Here is a 21,779-nt window from a genome sequence, read left to right as displayed (position 1 = left end):
ACTGGCCCTGGGAACCTCACAGGTATGACTTTTTCCCGAGACCACCTCAGAGAGAGGAAGTGGAGGGCCGCTGGGGTGCGAGGCGAGGCTGCTGTCTCAACACTTCAGTTTACACTGCAACCAAAGGAGCATCCCTGACCCACATGCACAGTTTTTTTTCCCTGACCTCTTTTTCATCGAACATCTTGAGAACAAGGATATGTCTGAACTAGCTTTTTTTTTTGAAAATCTAATTCAGGTATATTTTTCAGAGAGTGAAAAAGAGGTCAAATAGGGCAACTACAATCAAATTCTTCAATTTAATCATAGCCACAGGGCTACAGAAATAAATTCAAGAAATTTAGTGTTATATTTTTGGACCTCAATCTCTGTTACATTTTCTATGTATAACTATTGATCTTGTATGCTATGACGATCTGAGTCCAGACCTGACGGAGTTATTAAAGGTGCGTGTGACACTCCGGGGACATTTTACCCGGGGCCACCGGGTCAGAGTGTCACCAAGTAACGATTAAGACAAAAGGGGTCCCTACAGTTTAACAGTCCACTCCCACCATTACACTCATAGACCGCTGCGCAAATGGCCTTAACGATGAGGTAATAAGAGTCATTACTGCAGATTGCTCCATTAATGTAAAAGTCCTTCAACACCCAGATGTGGAGACCTGGGAGGAAACATGCAACGTTGAATAGATTTTCTGAAGGGTCCAATATATGTGGTAAATAGCTTTTCTCGGGACATCTAACTCTGATGTACTATAATGTGCAGTTAAGTTTAATTTTTATTTAAATAAATGCAAATATTTCCACCAAATACAAGATAGAGGCTCCAAACATGAAACAGAAGTTAAAACCCATTTTGGCTTCAAATACAAAGCTGTTAGGAGACGGGGTTAAACACGTTAAAGTGGATGATTGTAACTCATCACCAGGCGGTTACATGCAGTGTCATGAACATGGAAACAGAATCGTAACACAGTTGTCAGGAGGTCAGAGGTGGCCACTAATTTGTGCAGCTGTTAACACACACACACCATCTTAGACATGTAGCTGCACACAACATGTGTAGATTTATATTCGAGGCAGCAGCATTCAGCGCCCTCTGGTATTTAATGTTCACTCAGCTCAGAGCATCACTTTCTTCCTCTTTGATTTTTTTTTCCTCTCTTTTTCTCTGCCACTCACACACTGCCACTCTCTCGCTCTCTCTCTCCCATCATATCTTTCACACACACACTCTGGCTTCCTTGTTCTCTTTTTCCCCTGGCTCTCCCCCTCCTACTCCTCCTGCTCATATAGGGCCCTCTAGTCTCATTATTACCTCTGTCTTTTTATTAGGCCCATTAGGGCTCTTAGGAGGCCTGTAATGATACTAAATGAATAGAGAGTGAACTGCTGTCTGTTTTAGACCTAGCTCTCAATGACAGCTTCAAGCTTCACTGCCAGCCACTCAGTCTCTTCATTGTACTGAATAAGGATTCAATTACTTATCTGATCTCTACCTGTACTGTACTGTTGCATAGCAGGAGTACTTTTTTTCTTTTGGTATGTAGCAGATCGGGTACCTTACAGAAATATACATAGAAGTATACAAATTTACAAACAGTGTCATTTTTACATTTTTGCAACAGTTTGACCTGGAGCATCACAGGGTGTTAGATGAACATTTGATGAACAGTCCTAGGAAGTAGAATTATATTTTATTTTGATTAAGCTTCCCCCTAACTTCCCACAACACTGGCTGCTGGGGTTCACATCCTGCGTCCCTTAAATGTTTAGGTTTAACACTTTGGTTAAGATTAAGAAAACATGGTAGTTTTGGTTAAATGTTAATAGAGTAAACGCATCATGCCTCAAGTAACTACCCGCTTTTTCAATATTCAACCAAGATCATGATCTTTTATTAACCAAGTGAGTTCCCAGAAGTAATCATTAATTTTTTTTATCATGCTCTAGTTGCTACAAGGAAATGTCAGTGGACATTGTGCAGATAGTTTCAGTATCAACCTTTTGCAAAATGTTAATCAACAATAATTATTCATTATGTTGGTAGAAAATATAATCCAGGTGGCATTATATTTCTTTGAGGACATACAGTATTTGCTGTTGCAAATTAGTTGTATCTGAAGAGAAAGAAAAGCAGAAGGTAAAACATACAGTCGCTACAACACGGAGCTAAAAACCAAATCAAAACACAGCTTATGAACTCTGGCTTCATAATTCACAGACAGCAAAGACAAGAAAACTAGATGCTAGCTGGAAAGGTAGCCACAGCTAAATTTCCTTTTTTTTCACGAAAAGGTCTCTCTGAAATTGAGAATGATCAATTTCCAATCCAACATTATGGTATTTCTGTTAGTTATCCAACATAACTTAAGGGGGCAGCAGCCAAATCCAGTGAGGATGGACAAGTTTGACTGAAAGGTAACAAGCCTAGCTTAGCAGAGTGTCACCAACTGCCATCTCAGCTTGTGGCTCTACGGGAATACATGCAATTTTAATTCACCTTTAAATCACACAAGTGTAGCAATGGATTTTTATTTAGATTTCCTTACAAAGTGCAGGCCGGCACGATGGTGCAGTGGTTAGCACTGTCGCCTCACAGCAACAAGGTTGTAGACATGCAGGTTAATTGGCAACACTAAATAGCCTGTAGGTGCGAATTTGAGTGTGAGTGTTTGTTTGTCTTTATACGTCAGCCCTGTGAAAGCCCAATGTCAACTGGCTGAATACTTTAAACCTCCCACCACAGTTCTCTGCCTTTGTAAGACAGAAGAGCAGATAATAATTTGTTTTCTTAAAGTGCAGTGGAAACCTGTAGTATCTCTTGTTTCCGTTGTGCTTTTTGTCTTCACAAGGGAAGGAAACTACAAAGACAGAGACACAGACATTCTCCGGTTTGCTCAATATTGTGTCATGTTTGGTCAAACGGCAGTAAATCAGTAGGGTGAAATATTGATATTTCATCAGGGCGAATCACACTCCACAGCGACACTTAACTCGGCCACCTCCGGGCGACGCACCTGAAGCTCCGGGGCGACCCCTGGGGAGCCAGGAAGTCTCTCCATCGCTTCAGTAAATTGAGTGGAAAGGAAAAAAAACCCACGCAGGCTGGGGAACAGAAAAGATGATGAAGAAAGGGAGAAGACAGTTGAACAGGGTGTTGATTCTTTCACAAAATGTGTAAAGAAACGTAATATAGCAAGACAAAGAAAAAGTTGAGCACATGAAAAAAAGGGTGCATATATATAACAGCCAATTTGTTCTTGTTTTTTGGTGGTCCATATGAGAGGTTTGATGATTTCAACACTATTAAGCATTATTTTTTATGTCTGAATCAATGCTCCTTTACAAGTGGTGAAGCTTTTTTTTTTAATTCACTTTGGCTTTTTCCAGACAACCAACATGTTACACATATAGCCACTGATCCTCCCTCTTTATTCTAAATAGCCCTTAAAGGATTAAACCCATTCATTTTCTTGGAAAAAGTGTCTTTTGGGGATGGAGAGTAAATTCATGAATTCCTGATGCAGCCTACAGTATCTACATTCTGTGATCCTGGAGTCCTCCCATCCCCCCACTAAACGTGTACCGGATGTCCTCCATCAACTGTCTGTTTGTCAGATCTGAGGCTTGGATCGATCCCCCCTTCGCATTTGGTGGACTGATTACAATCTACTAATCAATGACACCCCCAGCACTCTTTTCTCTCTGCTTCATTCTCTCTCTTCTCATCGTTCCTCTATTTGCTTGATAAGAACCATCGAGAGGACCTCTTTTAAGTCAACCTGCCCCATTCCCGTCCATACAAGCGCAGATTTAAGTAAGCAGAGTGGTGGGTTCAAGGCCCTGGTCAATACCCCCAATCACCTTCCTATTCACCATAGAGTAGTGAAAGGTATTGTGGCGCTTTAGGTCCTTTCAGGTGTCTGTCTGTTTGATGTGGTGTGTGTGAATGTTAGAGGAGAGAGTTGATGGGTCGACCTCAAGATCTTGGATGAATTGTTGCTGAATTCAGGGGGTTGAACTCAAAAGAATAAAGAAGGAAGAAGGAAGCTGTCAGGTAGAATATAATTGTTTTGGGGTTTTTTTTTGTCTTGAACCTTAACTTTGCTGGGTTTATAAAATCTTTCCCATCATAATACCGATTCATGCTGAATATTCAAGGAGACTTCCAGTAACTGTGTTCATGACTGATATGACTTCATGTTACAACCACTTCTAATTTTAGAGCAAACACACGACAAGATGCAGACCAGTGAGAGTTGAAATACTCTAAAGTCCAACGTACTTAAACACATCTCTTCTCTAATATATGAACATAAAGGTTTTCAGCTATCATGCCTTTATCAGGGCGCTATCTGATGCTTTCCGTTTTATTTGTATATAGTCACAAGAGAAATATGAGTTACCACAAATCTACTTATCATTGCAACCAATACATTATCCAGGCAACTGAAGTAAACGCCTCCACTGGTGCGGTGGAAAGCTTTAGGGGAAAAAAAATAACAAGTGGACAAATTAAAACCATCTTTTTCTTAGTATTGTTTTACAAAGCACAGTATTAACTGTAACTGTAATTAACTTAAGAATTAAAAAAGAAAAAAATCATCTTTCAAAATGCAGCATACTCTAATCTCTTCCATCGCTCAATACAAATGGCCCTAAATAATTCCTCAGAAAATCTTCTGTTAACCTCAGCACATCCTTCCTTTAACTGAAATTCATTTCCTTTAAATGTAGCTTCCCGCTTAAGCATTTCAGACTCAAACTGCCTAATTATATATCTGAAATGCCTTAATTTCGTCTCCTTCTGGAAAATTAGTAAATGGGATAAGTGAATGGGAAAAGGGGTCTCAGACTATTGGACCCCACTGTATATAAAGAAAGGACGCTGATGAAGGCACAATCGCCAAAAAATGTTTGAGGAATAAAGCCCACTACACTGGAGAAGAGTTTTGTGACTTATTTAATTGTGGTGTATAACTTCAGATTTTGACAGATGGCTAAAACAAACTTGAAATAATAGTACTGAGGCCACTTTAATTTAAGACCATTTATTTAGTCAATGCTTAAAATCCAGGATTTATTCTTTGCTGTGAAGAAGAATTAATTTCATGTTCTTTCTTCTTCACTGTGACTAGAATAAGAGATGGTTAGGGTTAGGAGTGGATTTGTCTTCACTAAGTGCTGTCTCATGTGCTTATGTGCTGGGTCGCAGAAGAACTGTTGACGGTTGATGGGTGAAGCAGCCCAGGCTCATGTTTCAAAGGCCTCTACACTTGACTGATTTATATTCTTCCCTTAAGCCACCACATACAGTGGTCGGCCTCTGTTTCAAGTTGGGCTTCTCCGGGGATTGTCAAGCGTTGTACACACTGCCCATAAAACATATGGAGGACTTGAAATGGCCAATTAAAGTGTAGTGAGATTAATGGATTGATCTCCTGCTTTGTCATGTGGTTGTACAAAGCAATGTCTGGAAAGAAAATATAAAAATAACGACACATTTTCTTTTTCTTTTGGCAGGTTTTTCCACTCTGTCGCTGGCTGACCAGATGAGTCTACTGCAGAGCGCCTGGATGGAGATCCTGGTGCTGAGCATCGTGTTTCGCTCCCTGCCCTGCGAGGACGAGATTGTGTACGCAGAGGACTATGTGGTGGACGAGGAGCAGGCGAGGATCTCAGGCCTGCTGGACTTGCACGTTGCCATCCTGCCGCTGGTCCGACGCTACAAGAAGCTGCGCATGGAGAAGGAGGAGTTTGTCACGCTCAAAGCCATCGCCCTTGCCAACTCAGGTAAAGTTAACCTCCTTAATCCCACTGTTAGTCAATCCAAACTCATGCTGTGCAGCCACTAATCACACATTTTTTATTTTAAACTCTAATGGAGATCCTAAAATTTCCAAATATACCAAATATTTCAAGTTGAATTTTGGGGAAACGTGAGGAGATGTACAAGACATGGAGAATGCTTCCATCTGGGTTTGAATTTCCCTCAGCTTAAGTATTATATGGCATCACTGAGGAGCTGGAACAAGATCATACAGAGTATATATAGCCTACAACTTTGTCAGACAGTGAGGATTAAGATGACTTTTTTTGTCTTAAATCTTCTTAAATTGGAAACAAATCTAAACTAGATGTGAAGGGGTTAATGCAAACATACAGTACATCAACAAATATTTCAGATCTGCAAAACATCGAGTGTGACTTTCGATTGAGGTACAATTCAGTTTACAAAAACTGATTAAATGAAGAACAAGAACTGATGTTTTTATTGTAAAGTGCAGTCATTCAGCCAAATATCCTTTACTTTTCTCTACAAACTCAAAGGTGACATGAGCTTGACCAGAAGGTACATCTCTATGTTAAATCTCAAATAAATCAAGATAGTTGGCATTTAATTAAAGCAAACAAAGGAATAAAACAAAAAATGTCAAGTGATTGTCCATATCTGGGGAGCTGATCACTTCCACAATGAAGGATACCTGATAAGAGGGGGACAAAAAGGTCAGGAGCACGGTTGTTTAATTTAACACCAGAGAGTGTGTGTGCATCTATATTTTAATTTGTGTGCACGTGTGTGTGCGTGTGTGTGCGTGTGTGTGCGTGTGTGTGCGTGTGTGTGCGTGCGTGCGTGTGTGTGTGCGTGTGTGCGTGTGTGTGACTGTCACAGTGCGCTCTCATTCTCTCTGTCTCCATAACAGTAGCTGCCAGCGCGCCACAGCCGAGGGAGATATATTTAGCATTTCATTAGGAAAACAGGGGCTGTCAATAAAATGTGTTAAGTGGCGTGGAATGAGCGTTGGGGAGCGACGGGCCTCGTTTGTTCCAATGTGAAGATGCTGCACCCGTATCGACAGTTTGCTTTTCATGAGGCCGGGCCTGTCCCCCACTAATCAATGCCTGTTAGGAGTCTTTTCTCCTGCCTGACTGAAAAATGAAAAATGCTGAGCCCAGAGCTTTAGTCTTCTGATGACAAACTCTCCATGGGAGAGTGGAGAGAGGGGAGGATAAATGGGGGGGGGGGGGCTGAAGGGACGGGGGGGGAGGGCTGGAGGAGGGAGGGAGGGGTGATGGAAAGCAAGGATGTAAAGGTAAGGGAGAAGTGTGAGAGAGGAAGGCAGGGGTTGAGAGGGAGGCTCAGGGAGGGCGAGAGGGCAGCTTCGGCTCGTTTGAACACAGTCTCGGAGAGCTCCGGCTCCAGGGGTCCTGTGGGTGTGACAGCTGTGGAAATTCATGGCCATTGATTTTGTAATTAGCGGAGTATCGACGGGATTGACGCCAGGCTGCTGACGGATTACATGGAAATTGTTTCTTCAAAGTTAGTTTTGCATTCCGCCCCTAACCTCATTCAACACACACACACACACACACACACACACACACACACACACACACACACACATACACACATGAAAACAGTCACACTCTCCCTTTGCATTTACACACACTGACACACATTCACAAACATATTCTTGCTTTCCCCTCCTCTCCCTGTCTTTCTCTCTCTCTCTCACACACACACACACACACACACACACACACACATGCTCGCACAGCCAAACGAGGATCAGATCAGTATTAACATGAAGGTTTCAAATGAAGAGTGCTGGAACACATGTGCGGTCCACATAGCCTAGTTAATTTCCCAAGATAGAAACGCAATTTACACAGAAGGCGACTGGTAAAAGAGACTTAATCAGTCAGTTAGGAACATAATTAGCCTTGTACTTTCCTTTTTTCTGCCTCATTTACATGTTCATACACGGTCTTACTTCACTCCACAACTTTCATGACACATAGCAGAGCTGATCTAATTCACTCACACACTTCAATCAGCAGCCACGTTGGGTTTAGCTTCAGTAATACAGGGTGTTTAGAAAGAAACAAGTCGATTTTATTCTGATACATATACCAAGACGAATTGTTTTGATTCAATTATAATACTGAATTGAATTCACATTTTGTTGTGCACTATTTTATCCATCGGTTGATGAATTGTGGATATGATACATACACAGATTAGACCTGACACTGTAAGTCTGTGCAGTGAAATTGGCTGAAAGCAAACCACTGCTTGTCTATTAAAACACTCTCTGTCAGAGTGTCCTTTGGAGGACAAACCTGTTTTTTTTTTTCTAACTTGTAGACTTATACATAGAGAGCAGTTTTTAATAAGTCTCAACTGGTTTTATTTTAGAGCCTATACATAAGGGGGCCAACTGCTCTTTCTTATGGAAATGAAGGCCATCTGCCGCCATCATTCAGCTGAACGATATCCTAGTAATGCAGCCATCTGAATTCATTAGCAGGGGGGATGTATGTGGTCCATGATACCAAAAGAAATGAATCTTTTTCCTGTCCCACTGTATATTTATACAGACCTACAGTACATCTCCCTCTCCTCCCTGTCCCTAGAGTCCTGGCCACGCATAGGCATTTATTTAAGGAGCGTCATTAACCACTAACAAGAGAAAACCTCTCTCCAAAATTGCATGTTTGCAAAGACAAGATGCAGAATTTAAAGTCAGCTGATGCAATTGCAAAACACCGAGTTATTGTTGTAGCTGTAGAGGTTTTGTCGCAGTGCAGATCAGTAGAAAATGTTTGCTTTTTATTTAATACATTTGTTATTTAATACGTAGCTTTGAAACATGAATGATTCAAATATTTTTCTTCACATTTCCTTCCCTCCTCCCCCTCCACCCTTCCTGCTCCAGACTCCATGCACATAGAGAATATCGAGGCCGTCCAAAGGCTCCAGGATTCTCTCCACGAGGCCCTGCAGGACTTTGAGGGCTCTCAGCACCCGGAGGACCCTCGACGGGCAGGCAAGCTCCTAATGACCCTGCCTCTGCTCCGTCAGACGGCCACCAAGGCAGTCCAGCACTTCTACAGCATCAAAATGCAGGGCAAAGTCCCCATGCACAAACTATTCCTCGAGATGTTGGAAGCCAAGGCTTGACACCTGGGCCAGATGTTTGACAGACAGCTGCATCACCCAGGCAAGGCGAGAGACAGCCCATAAAAATAAAGGCGGTGTGCCAACTGACAGTGAAAGGATGAAGCTTTGGACTACTGAGTCATTTTAACACTTTTAAATGGTAATAAAGATAAAAGAAAAAGGAACTTGAGATGGTTTAAAAAGGGTGAATATCAACCTGATTGATGTGGGATCATGATGATGTATATAAAGATATTGTGTACAGAAATCAGGCAACCGAGGTCTTGTTATAACCAGAGACCCATTGCTCTATATCACCTGAAGCTTCTGTGAATTTGTTTCTTATCTTATTTTCATCTCAAAATGGAAGTGTGTTAATATAAATGTCCTAAAGAACTGTGCGGCTACGCAGCCACATTATGTGTTTTTGTTTCTTTCTTTCATATTTTCTAATCTCAGTTGTTAAAGCAATAGTCTCTAACTGGTCTACATATAATATGTGTACTGTATATTGTGTGAAATTGCACTGGGCGGGGGGAGAATTGTTAGACATATTCTTATATTCGTCATCAAAGAAAGCGCCACCCACCATGACGGGTATGTAAGATTCTCGACTTCCTCGTAATTGTATTTACCTCATAGTAGCTTCAACGACTCAGTGGTTATAGTCAACTTGGTGCTTACAGAAGGACAGTGGTTGGCTAGTGATCATCGTTCACAAAGAGTTTGCACTAAGCATCTATGAATAACGTGGCAATAATGGGTTGTACTAGCGAGCTCTGTCTGGTAGCGTCTGGGTCAGTGGTTTTTGCTTCTAGAGACTCACTCATCACTTCCTCTTTCTGTGTTAAGTGTCATACAGAAATATTGGCAACCAGACATACTGTGAAACACACACACACGATAAGCTATATTCTGTGCTGAGAATTTTTAAACTAAACTGTGCGGCTTGTCATGAAAAGTTTATTTTATGTAAATATAGACAGAGGGCACAATAGCAGCAACATCTATGCAACTTAATGCAATCTGATACGCCCTGATAGCCCTGCAATAAATACTACCTTTGTAATGATTGTAATGTTCAGTTTGTGTCACATAGGTGCTGGTTCAACTCTATGTTTGCTTTTGACCCTATAGGTTGTGATGGTGCTGTATTAGATTGCAATATATTGTATAGGTTTTGCTTTTTCTTGTGTCCACCCACCCGCTCTTTGTTTAGGTTGTACTCGCAAACAACAAGTGTCACTATATTAATAGCGTTAAGTCCCACAGCTAATTACGTCAGTCCTCAGTCGTATGTGATACCAAAGTGTGTGTACTAGCCTCGCATATCTGAACTGCTCTCTCTCTCTCTCTCTCTCTCTCGCTCTCTCTCTCTCGCTCTCTCTCTCTCTCTCACACTATCTTTGGACTGTTGTCAGACAAAACATTTGTCGACATGACCTTGCGCTGTGGGAAATTATGACAGGCATTTTTCACTCTTTAAAGACTCTAAAGACAAAACAATTAGTCGATTCATCAAAAAATAATCAGCAGATTAATCATTAATGAAAATAATCATTAGTTGCAGCCGTAATTGGGCATCATTTCTCCACTTTTATCATGTTTTCCAAATTTGAAAGGATATCAGCGAGGCTAGAACTTGCCCTGACATAAACAGCCAGTAGAGGTGTATGGACGTGTGAGTACACGCGACTGCCGCAGCTGAAGCTCGACAAACGATATGTTTCCTTGAGAAATAATTTTTCCCCGTGTTCCTTGGGATCTATCTGAATTTCAAGGAGGCAAGATCAAATAAAAAATAATGCATTTGTTTTCAAATGACCGGGGATGTTTAGCAGCTTTGTCTCCTTGATCGTTCGTATTTAAGGTGGCATCCTTTTAAACCTGTTTGGATGTAAGACTATAACAGATGACTACGGTAGTTAAAATGTTTGTGTGCAACAATATAATGACACCTGTGTTTCTGAGAATAACTTGAATTGCACTCTGAATTAAAACTCAACATCAATAATGACTTTAATATTATCAGACTTCAGATTACGGCTCACTGATGTTCTGTATCAGTTTTTTTTTTTAGCTCATCTTTAATGAAGGTGCTAATCATTCAGACTGACACTGTACTCTGTGTACATTTCTACAAGCACTGACACACTGAGGTGCACAGGCTACAATACTATAATAAATGTGTATATTCCAGAAGTGATGATAGACTTTTAGAGCGTAATATCTATCGATCGTAAACCAGTTGCCAAATTATTCAAAGAAAGCAACGAGAATAATGTGACACAGTTATCAACATATTTCTTCCTGTCCTGATAACCTGAGCAGGTTGGATGGAACATGTTATCATAAGATCAGAATAATACCATAATAGATTAATCAGCTGCTCTTAGGATTTTAGTGAGACAGATGTTGTCCCTTGTGAACACGTTAAAGCGGCCGTGTCTTTAAAGTGTGAAGTGCCATTAGCCTCTGCCCAAACAAGAAGAAAACAGAAAGACAAGTGACCAGTAACTACAGACAATCCCCGCAGGAACAGACACCTATTGATTCACTGTAATGTAATGCATAGATAATTATAACCCAATACAGTAGAGGACATAATTCCCATGATGCACTTCCCCATATGTATAACCAGCTAATCCATTCCCAATTGAAATTAGGGATGCATCACCTCTGTGCAGTAGCAAACCAAAGCATTGTGTGTTCAAACCATTGAAAATGAAACACACGTAACCGTGGCTAAACAGCAGCCAGCTGTTTCCACATAAACAAATGGGTGTTATTTACAGTAATTTATTAATAGTAATACCTTCATTCTGATGAGCATCCAGATGTGTGTCCATTCATTTTGAGCTGTTTCTAAACCTACGAAGATGATCACTTATTCACACCAGAGTCTGTGTGGAGCCAAGTTAAAGGCGAGTGCTTCAACAAGCTCCATCTGTTCACGTTGTGCTGGTTGTGTGAAGTGTTAATGAACACGTTCTGGCACAAAACTTGACCACCACACACAAACAGACCTGATCAGAGTTCGGTCACGTAACTCCTCTGTGCACTTTGAAGACTGATAGCAGATAATTGTTTCCCAACTTTCCCATCGCCGAAATTAATATAAGAAAATAAAAGAAAAATCCCTAATTTATTTTCAGAGATCTAAAACGGTTCTACTACATCCAATTAATTCTAATTGTCTCCTAAGCTGAAATTCTCAATAGAAATGGAGCAATTAAATTTCTGCTTTGGCTCTACCTTGGGGACAAGAGTCGTTTTATTTCGGTTGACGGTGGGGAGGGTTTGTCTAAACCTTTACAAAGGCGATTTCACGGGTGTCTGTAATAGTTTCATAACAGAGCGATCACTGGGCTATGCAAGGCAAATATGGCCACCTATGTTCCTTGTGTTGTGGAGCATCAGACTGACATTTAGTTGTGCTTTGTTTACAATGTGGACATACTGTACAGTTCTGTACTCGGCAAATGTGTTGTGCATATTTCACTATACTATACTGTGGCTGCTGTGCATTGATCTAGCAGTGATCGTTTGTTTAATTTGCCTGTTTACTGAATTTTGTCATGATGTATTGGCAACTTCAACATGACTTTAGAGTCCACCTGAATAGCTGTATAATACAAATGACTGTATTGAGTCAAAGGGTAATTACTCAAGTGAGAATAAGTCCATTATGTTAATCTAAGACGGGATATTCTCTTATTTTATTTTGGTTTTCCGTGTCTTTGTGTCTCTCAACGCTGAAACACACGCTCTTGAGTTATCATCGATTTTGGTTATCAGCACAGCAGGACATATAGCGAGTGAAGTCATCTAGACCCTATACCTCAATTCATATTTTGAAAATTACACTGGGTTTGGAAGCGGGCCATGGGTTCCTCCTGGGAATCAGTGGCACAGAAATAAAGTGACATCACTGACTGGGTATTAAAAAAAATGTAGATGAACCTACTGCAATTGGGGAACACATTCCTCGGAGGAGAAAGCTGCTTATTCGCTGTTCCATTTGCGGACTTATCTTATCTCCATGCACTCTGAGATGACGAGATTTACATAAAACATGGAGGAACCTCTCTGGCCGTTCTGCGCTGCGGCGTATAAGGACCCTGCTCGGTGTATGTACCATAGACATGTGATTACCCAAGAGTTTTATTCCCCTCAAAAGCAATATGTTAGCAATTGTGATATATGAATCAAGTTAATAGGAAGCTTTGGTTCATTTTAATTGTAAACTTGCCCTATGCTCAGAACTAGACAGGGTAACTATGCACACACGTTCAGAGACAAAAAGGGAAAAATGTGAGAAGTGAGAAGCAAAAAGCCAACCACAGATAGATTTCACTGGACAGTATTGTGTGCCATTTTCTTGTGTTTTGTTTGTTGTGTTCATGCCTACTGTACCCATGTGTAAATATATGCTTTTTTGGAGTGAGTCAGATCGAACAGTGCACTGAATGTACAGTGACAATAAAAATCACATGGTTTATGTAACCACTGCAAATGATTTCTTTTAACATCTTCAAGTCACTGAATGTGGAAAGAAATCAATCCATAAAATCAGTCAACTCATTAAGTTTGTACCACATTTACTGACGAGGTTCGCTCAATATGTCACCATTTGTTTTTCAAGATTACATATCCCGACTGGAAACCAAAAAAAGAGGGGGGAAAAAAAATACCCACGTACTGCTTATCCCCTTTACTCTTCATGAACATAACAATGTCTCAACCACGAATGGTCTTCGCCCTCAGACCTGAGGGAGAACATTTGTGTTCAAAACACGGTCCTGTCGTAGAATAAAAAGAAGAATTGGGAACAAGAAACCAGCATGTGGGTATATTTTTCATTTTTTGGATGCATGTGTGTCTTGATGATTGCATGTTACAGTAGTAACATCAATAACACTGGGTTTATAAAGCATTTTGAACTATTAAATGTGTGTGGATACAGAATAAGACTGCCGTTTCTGGCTTTTAACAAGAAGGGTTATACACAGTATTCACACCACACTATACAATGTAATATCATTTTTTAATATATATTTGATTTGTATTTTCCCCTCACATACTGAGAATAAGCACAGCCTTAACATTACCTACAGTAGATGTAAGACAAAATTAAAATTAAACTTGCAATTACACACACACACACACACACACACACACACACACCTCCAAAAACCAGTTCAGTTTAGTATTATGCTCATTATAAATAAAAATAAATCTATATACTGCAAGTTTCATAAATAAGCACAGGTGTAGTATTTGTCTTTGGCAGTAAGTCTCTCTCACCAAAACAAGACAGGCTGTCACTTCCTGTGTACATCTGTATGTAACGTAAAGTAAGTTTTAAATGATTTGCTTTAAACTTGCTTTTAGCTTTTCCATATCACCTGAAAGTTTTTGGTGAAGAGTAAGATTTTCTTTTCAGTGGATATCAGCAAAGTAATAGTGAATAGTAATAGAAATTTCATGCTGCGGGTAGAGGCATCTGCATCCTGTGTTACAGTATGGCCTTGTCTTGGTCTCATACCGGGGGATAAGAAATGTACAGTGAAATGGTGCCTAGTATGACCAACCATGTGCGCGTGCATCTGTGTGTGTGTGTGTGTGTGTGTGTGTGCACTTGTACATTTAGCAAGACGGTGCCTTGGGGTGTAACGGCATCCTCCTGCCCCGACTGTCAGTTGGTTCGCTGTCTACACAATGTCCCGTTTGACCTTGTGTTGGCTACAACACTGGCTGAATGCACATCTGACACACTCTCTTCCTTTGTGGTGCAATCCTGTGGAAGTCATTTCATTTACTGGGCTTTCAACTTCAGCCAGTATGGGGGTTGGGGGAGTAAGTCTGTGTTTAATCAGCCTGCCACAAACCATTCCTCTAAACAAAATCAACTATGATGTCCAGCGAAAAGATCTCTCAACAGAAGATTGAATTAAGCAAATAAATGGCCTTGTCACTTTTTCATTTTTTATATATTCTTGGCACGGCTGCACCCGCCACTCCACATTATTGCTGCAAATAACTACTCTCTATTAACTTGTGCATTGTTCTGCACAGCATATCCGTATTACCAGTATCTTAGAAGTCAATGTAAAGGTGTACAAAGTTCATAAAGGATGGATGAGAAAAAGAGAGAGAAAAAAAAACTGGGGAAAACACATAATCACTAATTTCATGAACTTCTCATCACTGCAGCTTTTATCTCATATAACTACAAGTACTTCTTCCTTTGTTTTCAGTCATGTAGAAGGGAATTAGGGCATGGCCCACTGTCCTCAGAGTGACTTTCCATCTTGTAAACCATCTTTTATTCTCTTTGAATCGTCACCAGTTGTCTGACCTGTCCGTGCTCAAGACGGAGCAGTGACACTGTCACACTGTGGTCTGTTAATCAACCAACCTTGTTGCCTGCCTCCTTCACAAAATCTAAGATCAGTACCTCACACCGTCACCGCCGGCTTCAGCTCCACTACCGTGCACTCACACTCCTCACTTCTCCTCATGTGAGGATTATTCAGCGGCTGAGGTGAGAGTCCACTGAGAATAGGCTGTAAAGTGTCAGTCATGGTTACCCAGAGTGGTGTTGTCTTAGACAATGTAACTAGGTGAAAGTGAGTGAAGGAGATAGGAAACCATCAATATGCTCCCTGTGTAAATTGAAGAAGGTCATGATTTATGGCTCCCGGCTACAGCATACATACATGCTGAATCTACTCTTTTTTTCTCTCTCTCTCTCTCTCTCTCTCTCTCTCGCTTACATCAAGGACAGGTAAGGGTGCCTTTCTCCGCAGCTCATCCCCACCACCATGCAGTCTGTGGCACTTTGTGATGGACAGCCCTGAGAGAGGCCCCTGTTTTCAAAATGAATAGAGCGCCATCTATGGGTAGTGACGGTATAAAGAGAGTGCAGGAAGGAAGGGGAGCAAGAAAGAAAACAAATGATCAGATATGCTTTATAATGGTGCTCTCTGCTACCTGTGTTACTCTTCATCCACCTGCCTCTTTGGATTTTTCGTCACCTCATCAGTCACGTCCGTCTTTCAGTCTCCGTTTACTGGGGCACTCAGACAGAGAGGGGACAGCTGTGGGTTTTCTGAGATCTCGCAACAGCTGCAAACCCCGCATGGTATTGCATCTGTTCAAGTCTCGCAGTGCTTTGGCCTGTGTCTCAACTAAAGCAAGTTACATTACAGTTCATAATGGGGTTCTCTCTGGTCTTACCCTATTAACCAGTGAGCAGATGGAAATTATATGGTAGGGTGTTGGGCCTGAAAATGGACTTGCAAGCATCTTGCTGTCTCAGGCAGGAGGCTTAAAATGGGGACAATTTAAATAAGGCCACATGAGAGAAATCAGGTCTGGGCTGTAAATTCATTCAAAGTGGCACAATGAACACCATGAAGTCTTCTCTGAATCTTTATTATTTATTTGGATGATTTATTATGTCTGGGTGCCTCTGACGTTGTTACTTTGCCTTTGGAGAGAGCCAGACGTAACAAATGGAGCACTCATTAGCATTTGACCTCCACATTATGCTTTGTTTACCTGCCTCTCCTCACCTCTATATCTCTTCAGACAAAATCAGGGCTTTCACGGAAAGCTCTGACTGTGACACAGTTTTGTTACTGGGCGGTAAAGGTAAGTACCACATTTGCATTGCAAGATTTCTCAAACAACTTGAGCACGCAGAAACACAGCGGGGGGAAAAAAAAGATGCTCTGCTCCTCTGGGACGTAGCCACTCCCAGACGCTGTCGTCTAGGCTCTGGAGTCCTGACAGCTGCTTAAATCCCAGGAGGTGATAGAAAGAAGTATGAACAAAAAGTTACAGTAAGAGTCACTGGCATATCCTGTTGTGTGAAGGGAGGAGACTGTTGTGTTTAGATTGGAAGTTGTACACCATTAATTGTTTACAGGCAGTAATGTCATGAATGTCTGATAAAACATATATTTTAAGTGCGTTTGTGCAGTTTGAGCTTTGCTTTTTCTCAGTAGTGTAATGTGATCACACAATCTGGTTGTACGATTTAAAAAAAAAATTCATTTTCATTTTCAGGTACTTCAAAAGTAATTTAAAAAAATTGCAAATTTTTGTTTTTTGGTTTATGTAAACTTTTTATTCTGCCTCATGCCATGTCTAACATTTATACAGTACAACTACAACAGAAAAGAAAAGAGAAAGCACTTGATATAGGCTACTAGTTATATCAAATCACATGAAAAAAATGAATTAAATGTTGCTGAAAAATAAAGAAAAAATCATTATAATTGCAATTATATGCTGTGTGCAATATTAACATTTCCACGTTTCATGGGCAAGCAGGTCATGCATCCTGTATGTGTACCGAGAATCATAAGCAACAAGTAATGACACGTTGGCAAACATCCACAAAAATACAACCGCACACACACGCGCACGCGGCGCGCACACACACACACCCACACGCACACACACACACACGCACGCACGCACACACACACACACACACACACACACACACACACACACACACTATATTAGACACAGACTGGGGGGAGTGGCAGGTAGCTGTGTGTGCAGTAGTTAATTGTGCAACGAGAAACTGTTCTCTAATTTATTTCTTGCCTGTCCATACAAGAGTGATCATGAAACCCCATTCATTTCACAGAACACAATTTTCATATTTAATGAGCATGACTCCAATACAATTACAGTAATTAGTCAAATCTCACTCACGGCCAATGGAGCTCGCCACCATTATTAGTGGATCTTATTAATGATGTTGCACATGTGGTGCTCATAGGGTAATTGAGGGCATGTGTGGGTATGGGAACAGGGGTACTGGGGATTTGAAAGCAGTGGTGGTGTCAGTCTGTTTTCTGTCTATATTGGGCCTTATGTTAAATGGAGGTCTGCTTGATATTAACTTTGAGATGCTTAAACATGATGGCAGGCAGTGATTCGACAACACTTCAGCTTTAAATAGCACAACTTTAATACTAGATTAACTGAAGTGAATTCCAATCACTGACTTTGGGAAGACACATCAGTTAGCTGCTCCGTTAGTTGACCTGAAAGCTTGTATTTTACAAGCTGCTTTAAATAATCAGTTCGCAGCATCGCTGCTGTGCACCGGACCCAGGAGGATCACAACAAAAAAGACAAAGGGAGAAGATGGAGGAAAAAAAGGCCATTTACTGTGAGTGATGATACTGCAGTGTCTGACATTTTAGAGGTTTGTGGAGCTTCTTTTTCCAGACTGATCCTTATTAAACCTACAGTACAGAGCTGTGTTGTTTCTGCAACAAGAGCATGCAGCAGCAAGTGACACTCACGTCCCCTCATATGGAAGGACTCATTGTGTGCAGATTTTCTTCATGCTGGTATGTGCAGCTGTGATGAAGAGGTGATATTACATGTAGAAATTTGATGGAAAGCAACTTTTTACATTTCATTTAGGCAACATGTAGCACTTTGTATATACAGTATTATGAAAGTTATGTCTCATGTTGTTGCAGATGCTTTGAACCAGTTAGTGTCAGGGCTGATGTTTATAAGGAAGTAATAACTTTAATCAAAGAAAAGTGACTTAATGGCCTCTTATCCAATTAAGGGCAGTGTCACCGCTGAGTTAATGAGTGTGACGCCATAACAGAAAAACCTCTATTAACACAACATAATTAGCGGAACATAGTGGAATTAGACAGCAGCAGAGACTGTGCTTTGGTGTTTTTATAATTAAACACTGGAAAAGACAACAATTAAGCCAGATCTTAAAATCCCAGTCTCATTCAAGCCAGAGAGGACATGTATTGTGTTTGGGAAAGCTCTTGAGACGGGGCTGCTGTTGTGTATAGTTTGACTTACAGTTCAAAGACGAGAGCTTAAAGTGAAGGAGGTCAAGACAACGATGGGAGGGGATTCAGAGAGGCCTCACACACAGCTACTGTAAGTGCCATGTTTGTTATAGAGGGCTGAATGACTGTAAATTTCACAACAACATTTCTGCCTTTGGTGCTGAGCAGAAAACATGAGGCCTTGGATTTTGAGAATTTACTTGGAACAAATTTTTAGCACAGATTAGTGTTCCACATGGCGGCCTATTGCTGCCACCATAACAGAAAACAAATGAAAATTAAAGATAAGTTCGGATCTTGTTATAACAACAAAATGTTCTCATCATAGTAAACACCTGAGCAGAGTTGTATTTCTTAATTTTGCACTAATGTGCTGCTATAATTTCATTAATGTTTCTCTTTAAAGTAGCTATGAACAATATATTAGCTAAAGTAGCACCATGGCTCTAAGGATGGCAATGTTGGTGGGTCCCAAAATAAATGGCTAAAATATCATTATGGTAAATATAACAACTATTGGATGGATTGCCATGAAATTATGTAAGGACATTCGTGGTCACCTCAAGATGAATTTTAACTTTGGTATTCCTTAACTTTTCCTCTAGCGCCATCATCAGCACAAATTAGTAAATTTTAGTATGCTAACATGCTAAACTGACATACATTGGGCCTATATATGATTAACATCTTAACATCAGCATGCTATCATTGTCATTGTCAGGAGTTGGTGGAGACCAAATGCAGAGCTAAAAGGAGAGTGAGTATTGAACTTCTGTTTGCCAGAAAAGTGACCAGAAACATGATTGCAAATGAATGCTAAAGTTGCTAACACCTTTGTTATATTGTTACTAGTTGAGGTGTATGCATGTACTTGAAGTTGACCTTACATTCCAAGTGAATGATCTGTTGACCTGAAAGTGTTTCATTTGTTTATGGAAATTAATTCTCCTAACACGGCCTTGTTCAGGACTCAGTGTCAGCGCTAACAGTGAAGCGTTGTTGGGATGCATCTCAGTCTGAACCAACTGATTATTCTCACCACAGCATACTGGAGGGCAGGCCTTATTAGTGATGTGCTAATGTGACATTAATTGCTTTTACTTTTTCACTCCATTAAGAGGCTGCTATCTGTTTCAGGAGCGTGGCCAGATGGTTTATCGGCTCTGCTCCGGCAGTGGTGTTGCTAATGGACTGAAGCATGGAGCTGTAAAATAACGACAGCAACAGGCGACCATGAGAAGTGCCCATAATTGAACAGCAATTGTGGAGGTACAGAGCACCTGTCACACTGTAAAAAGCAGGACTACAGATTTGAAAATTGGGTTGCTGTTTGATATTGACTTTCTCTCAGATATTTTGCCTGAAAAAAATCAAGAAAAGGAATTTGGACGAATAGAACAGCTGAACAAAACTGAAACCTTTGACCTCAAATAGATCAAGTCTATTTGTTTAAAGTATTTTTAAGCTTTTGTTGAAGAACAGTGACAAATCTTCGTTCAAAATATTGGCAGCCATTGACTATATGCTGAAAATAAGGCCACCGCATTGAGCAGTAAAGCCAAGACCAGGGTCAAATGCTAAATAAGAAGAAACTGGCACTAGAGACACCCAGGGGAAGCCTCTTCCTCTGTGTCCTTATTCTCTTCCCTCTCTGTCCTTACTCTCCCATCCACCCTCCCCTCCACCTCTCCCCTACCTTGATGCCAAACCTTCATGACCTAGGCCAAAATCAATAGCACAGTTTAAAGAGGATGGACTGTGTAAATTGAGACGATAGATCTTGCCAATGAGGATGCCTTGACCACTGATGGCCTCTGACTGGTGCGGTAGTATTTGATCAAGTCGAACATTGATGGCTGTCAATACTTTCAGCACAGAGAGGTTTGGATCCTGTCTGTGGGACGTCAAGATCTTGAAATGTGTAGGGGTTGGGTCCAAGGATGAGTGGTCAATTCTTGGAGTGTTACAGTTGAGGATGAACTGGGGCCATGAGGGATTCAGAGTTGCAGGCAGATATTGGCAAATGGGCGTCCAGTAGCAGTATCCCATGGGTGTCTAGTGTGCAGATTCACCTTTTTCAGTTCACAGTGGCTGATGCACACACCTCTCCTGTTACATGAGTCATAATTATAAGAAAAGGTAGCATTGATCACAACTAGAGCTGCAATTAGTCAATTAATTGATTAGTTGATCGAAAGAAAATGAATTGGCTACTATTTTGATCATCAGTGAATTGTTTAAGTCATTTATCAGCAATAGCAGCCTGCCAAATATTCCTCAGTTACAACTTCTCATATGTAAGGATCTACTGCTTTTATCTGTTATATATCATTTTATATTCAATATCTTTGGGTTTTCAGCTGTTGATCAAGTAGCTAAATCGGTAAGGACCTCTCCACGTCAATGTCTTTCATGTTCATGAATTAGTCTGTAATATGTGCACACAGTTCTTTGTGGAGACTAAATTATCTGTTTCCATTTTCCACAGTATTATTCTGCATCAGTTTGGAATTCCCCACACAAAACCTGGATGCCGTGCATTTTCAAAAAGTGATTTATTATAAATAAAACATTTTACTGCATCTTTGAAGACATGCATTACCATATCTCAGGCATCAGCTTTTTTGTGCAATATTCTTCTTCTTTGCAGCAGTTTTAATGGACCATGGGTATGATTATTTATATTGTTTACAGCTCCTCAGTTAGATGTCAAAACATTAACTGTGCCCGTCCCTTGGCAAACAGCCTCTAACCTCCAGGTGCTATTGTAAACTCCCACTCAGAGGGCCTAAACTGGACTTTCATACAGGAACGTTTGGAGATTCACAAAAGGCTTTTTGGTTGCGTAATAACCATTTATGACATTTCATCAGGAGAAGGAACAAGAGTTCATGTGCCAAACAGCCGCCAAATGACAGCAAATTTGTAAGACCCACGTTAAAAACAATGTTCCAACTAAGATCATATAGCGT

General features: G+C 40.7%; 1 protein-coding gene across 1 annotated transcript in view; it reads left to right on the top strand.

The window, feature by feature from the left end:
- The window catches only part of LOC111240361 (steroid hormone receptor ERR2-like), a 36,552-nt gene extending 27,581 nt beyond the window's left edge, over positions 1 to 8,971 (top strand). Inside the window, exons 6-7 of the mRNA XM_022770348.1 lie at positions 5,530 to 5,799; positions 8,727 to 8,971. Coding sequence (XP_022626069.1) covers positions 5,530 to 5,799; positions 8,727 to 8,971 — 515 coding nt within the window. The remainder of the gene's footprint in view (positions 1 to 5,529; positions 5,800 to 8,726) is intronic.
- Positions 8,972 to 21,779: the final 12,808 nt, after the last annotated feature.

This window comes from Seriola dumerili, unplaced genomic scaffold, assembly GCF_002260705.1.
Source record: "Seriola dumerili isolate Sdu_G_001 unplaced genomic scaffold, Sdu_1.0 BDQW01000025.1, whole genome shotgun sequence".
NCBI classification, from domain to species: Eukaryota; Metazoa; Chordata; class Actinopteri; order Carangiformes; family Carangidae; genus Seriola; species Seriola dumerili.
Note: the sequence above shows the minus strand (reverse complement) of the source record. Positions and strands in the feature narration are given on the sequence as shown.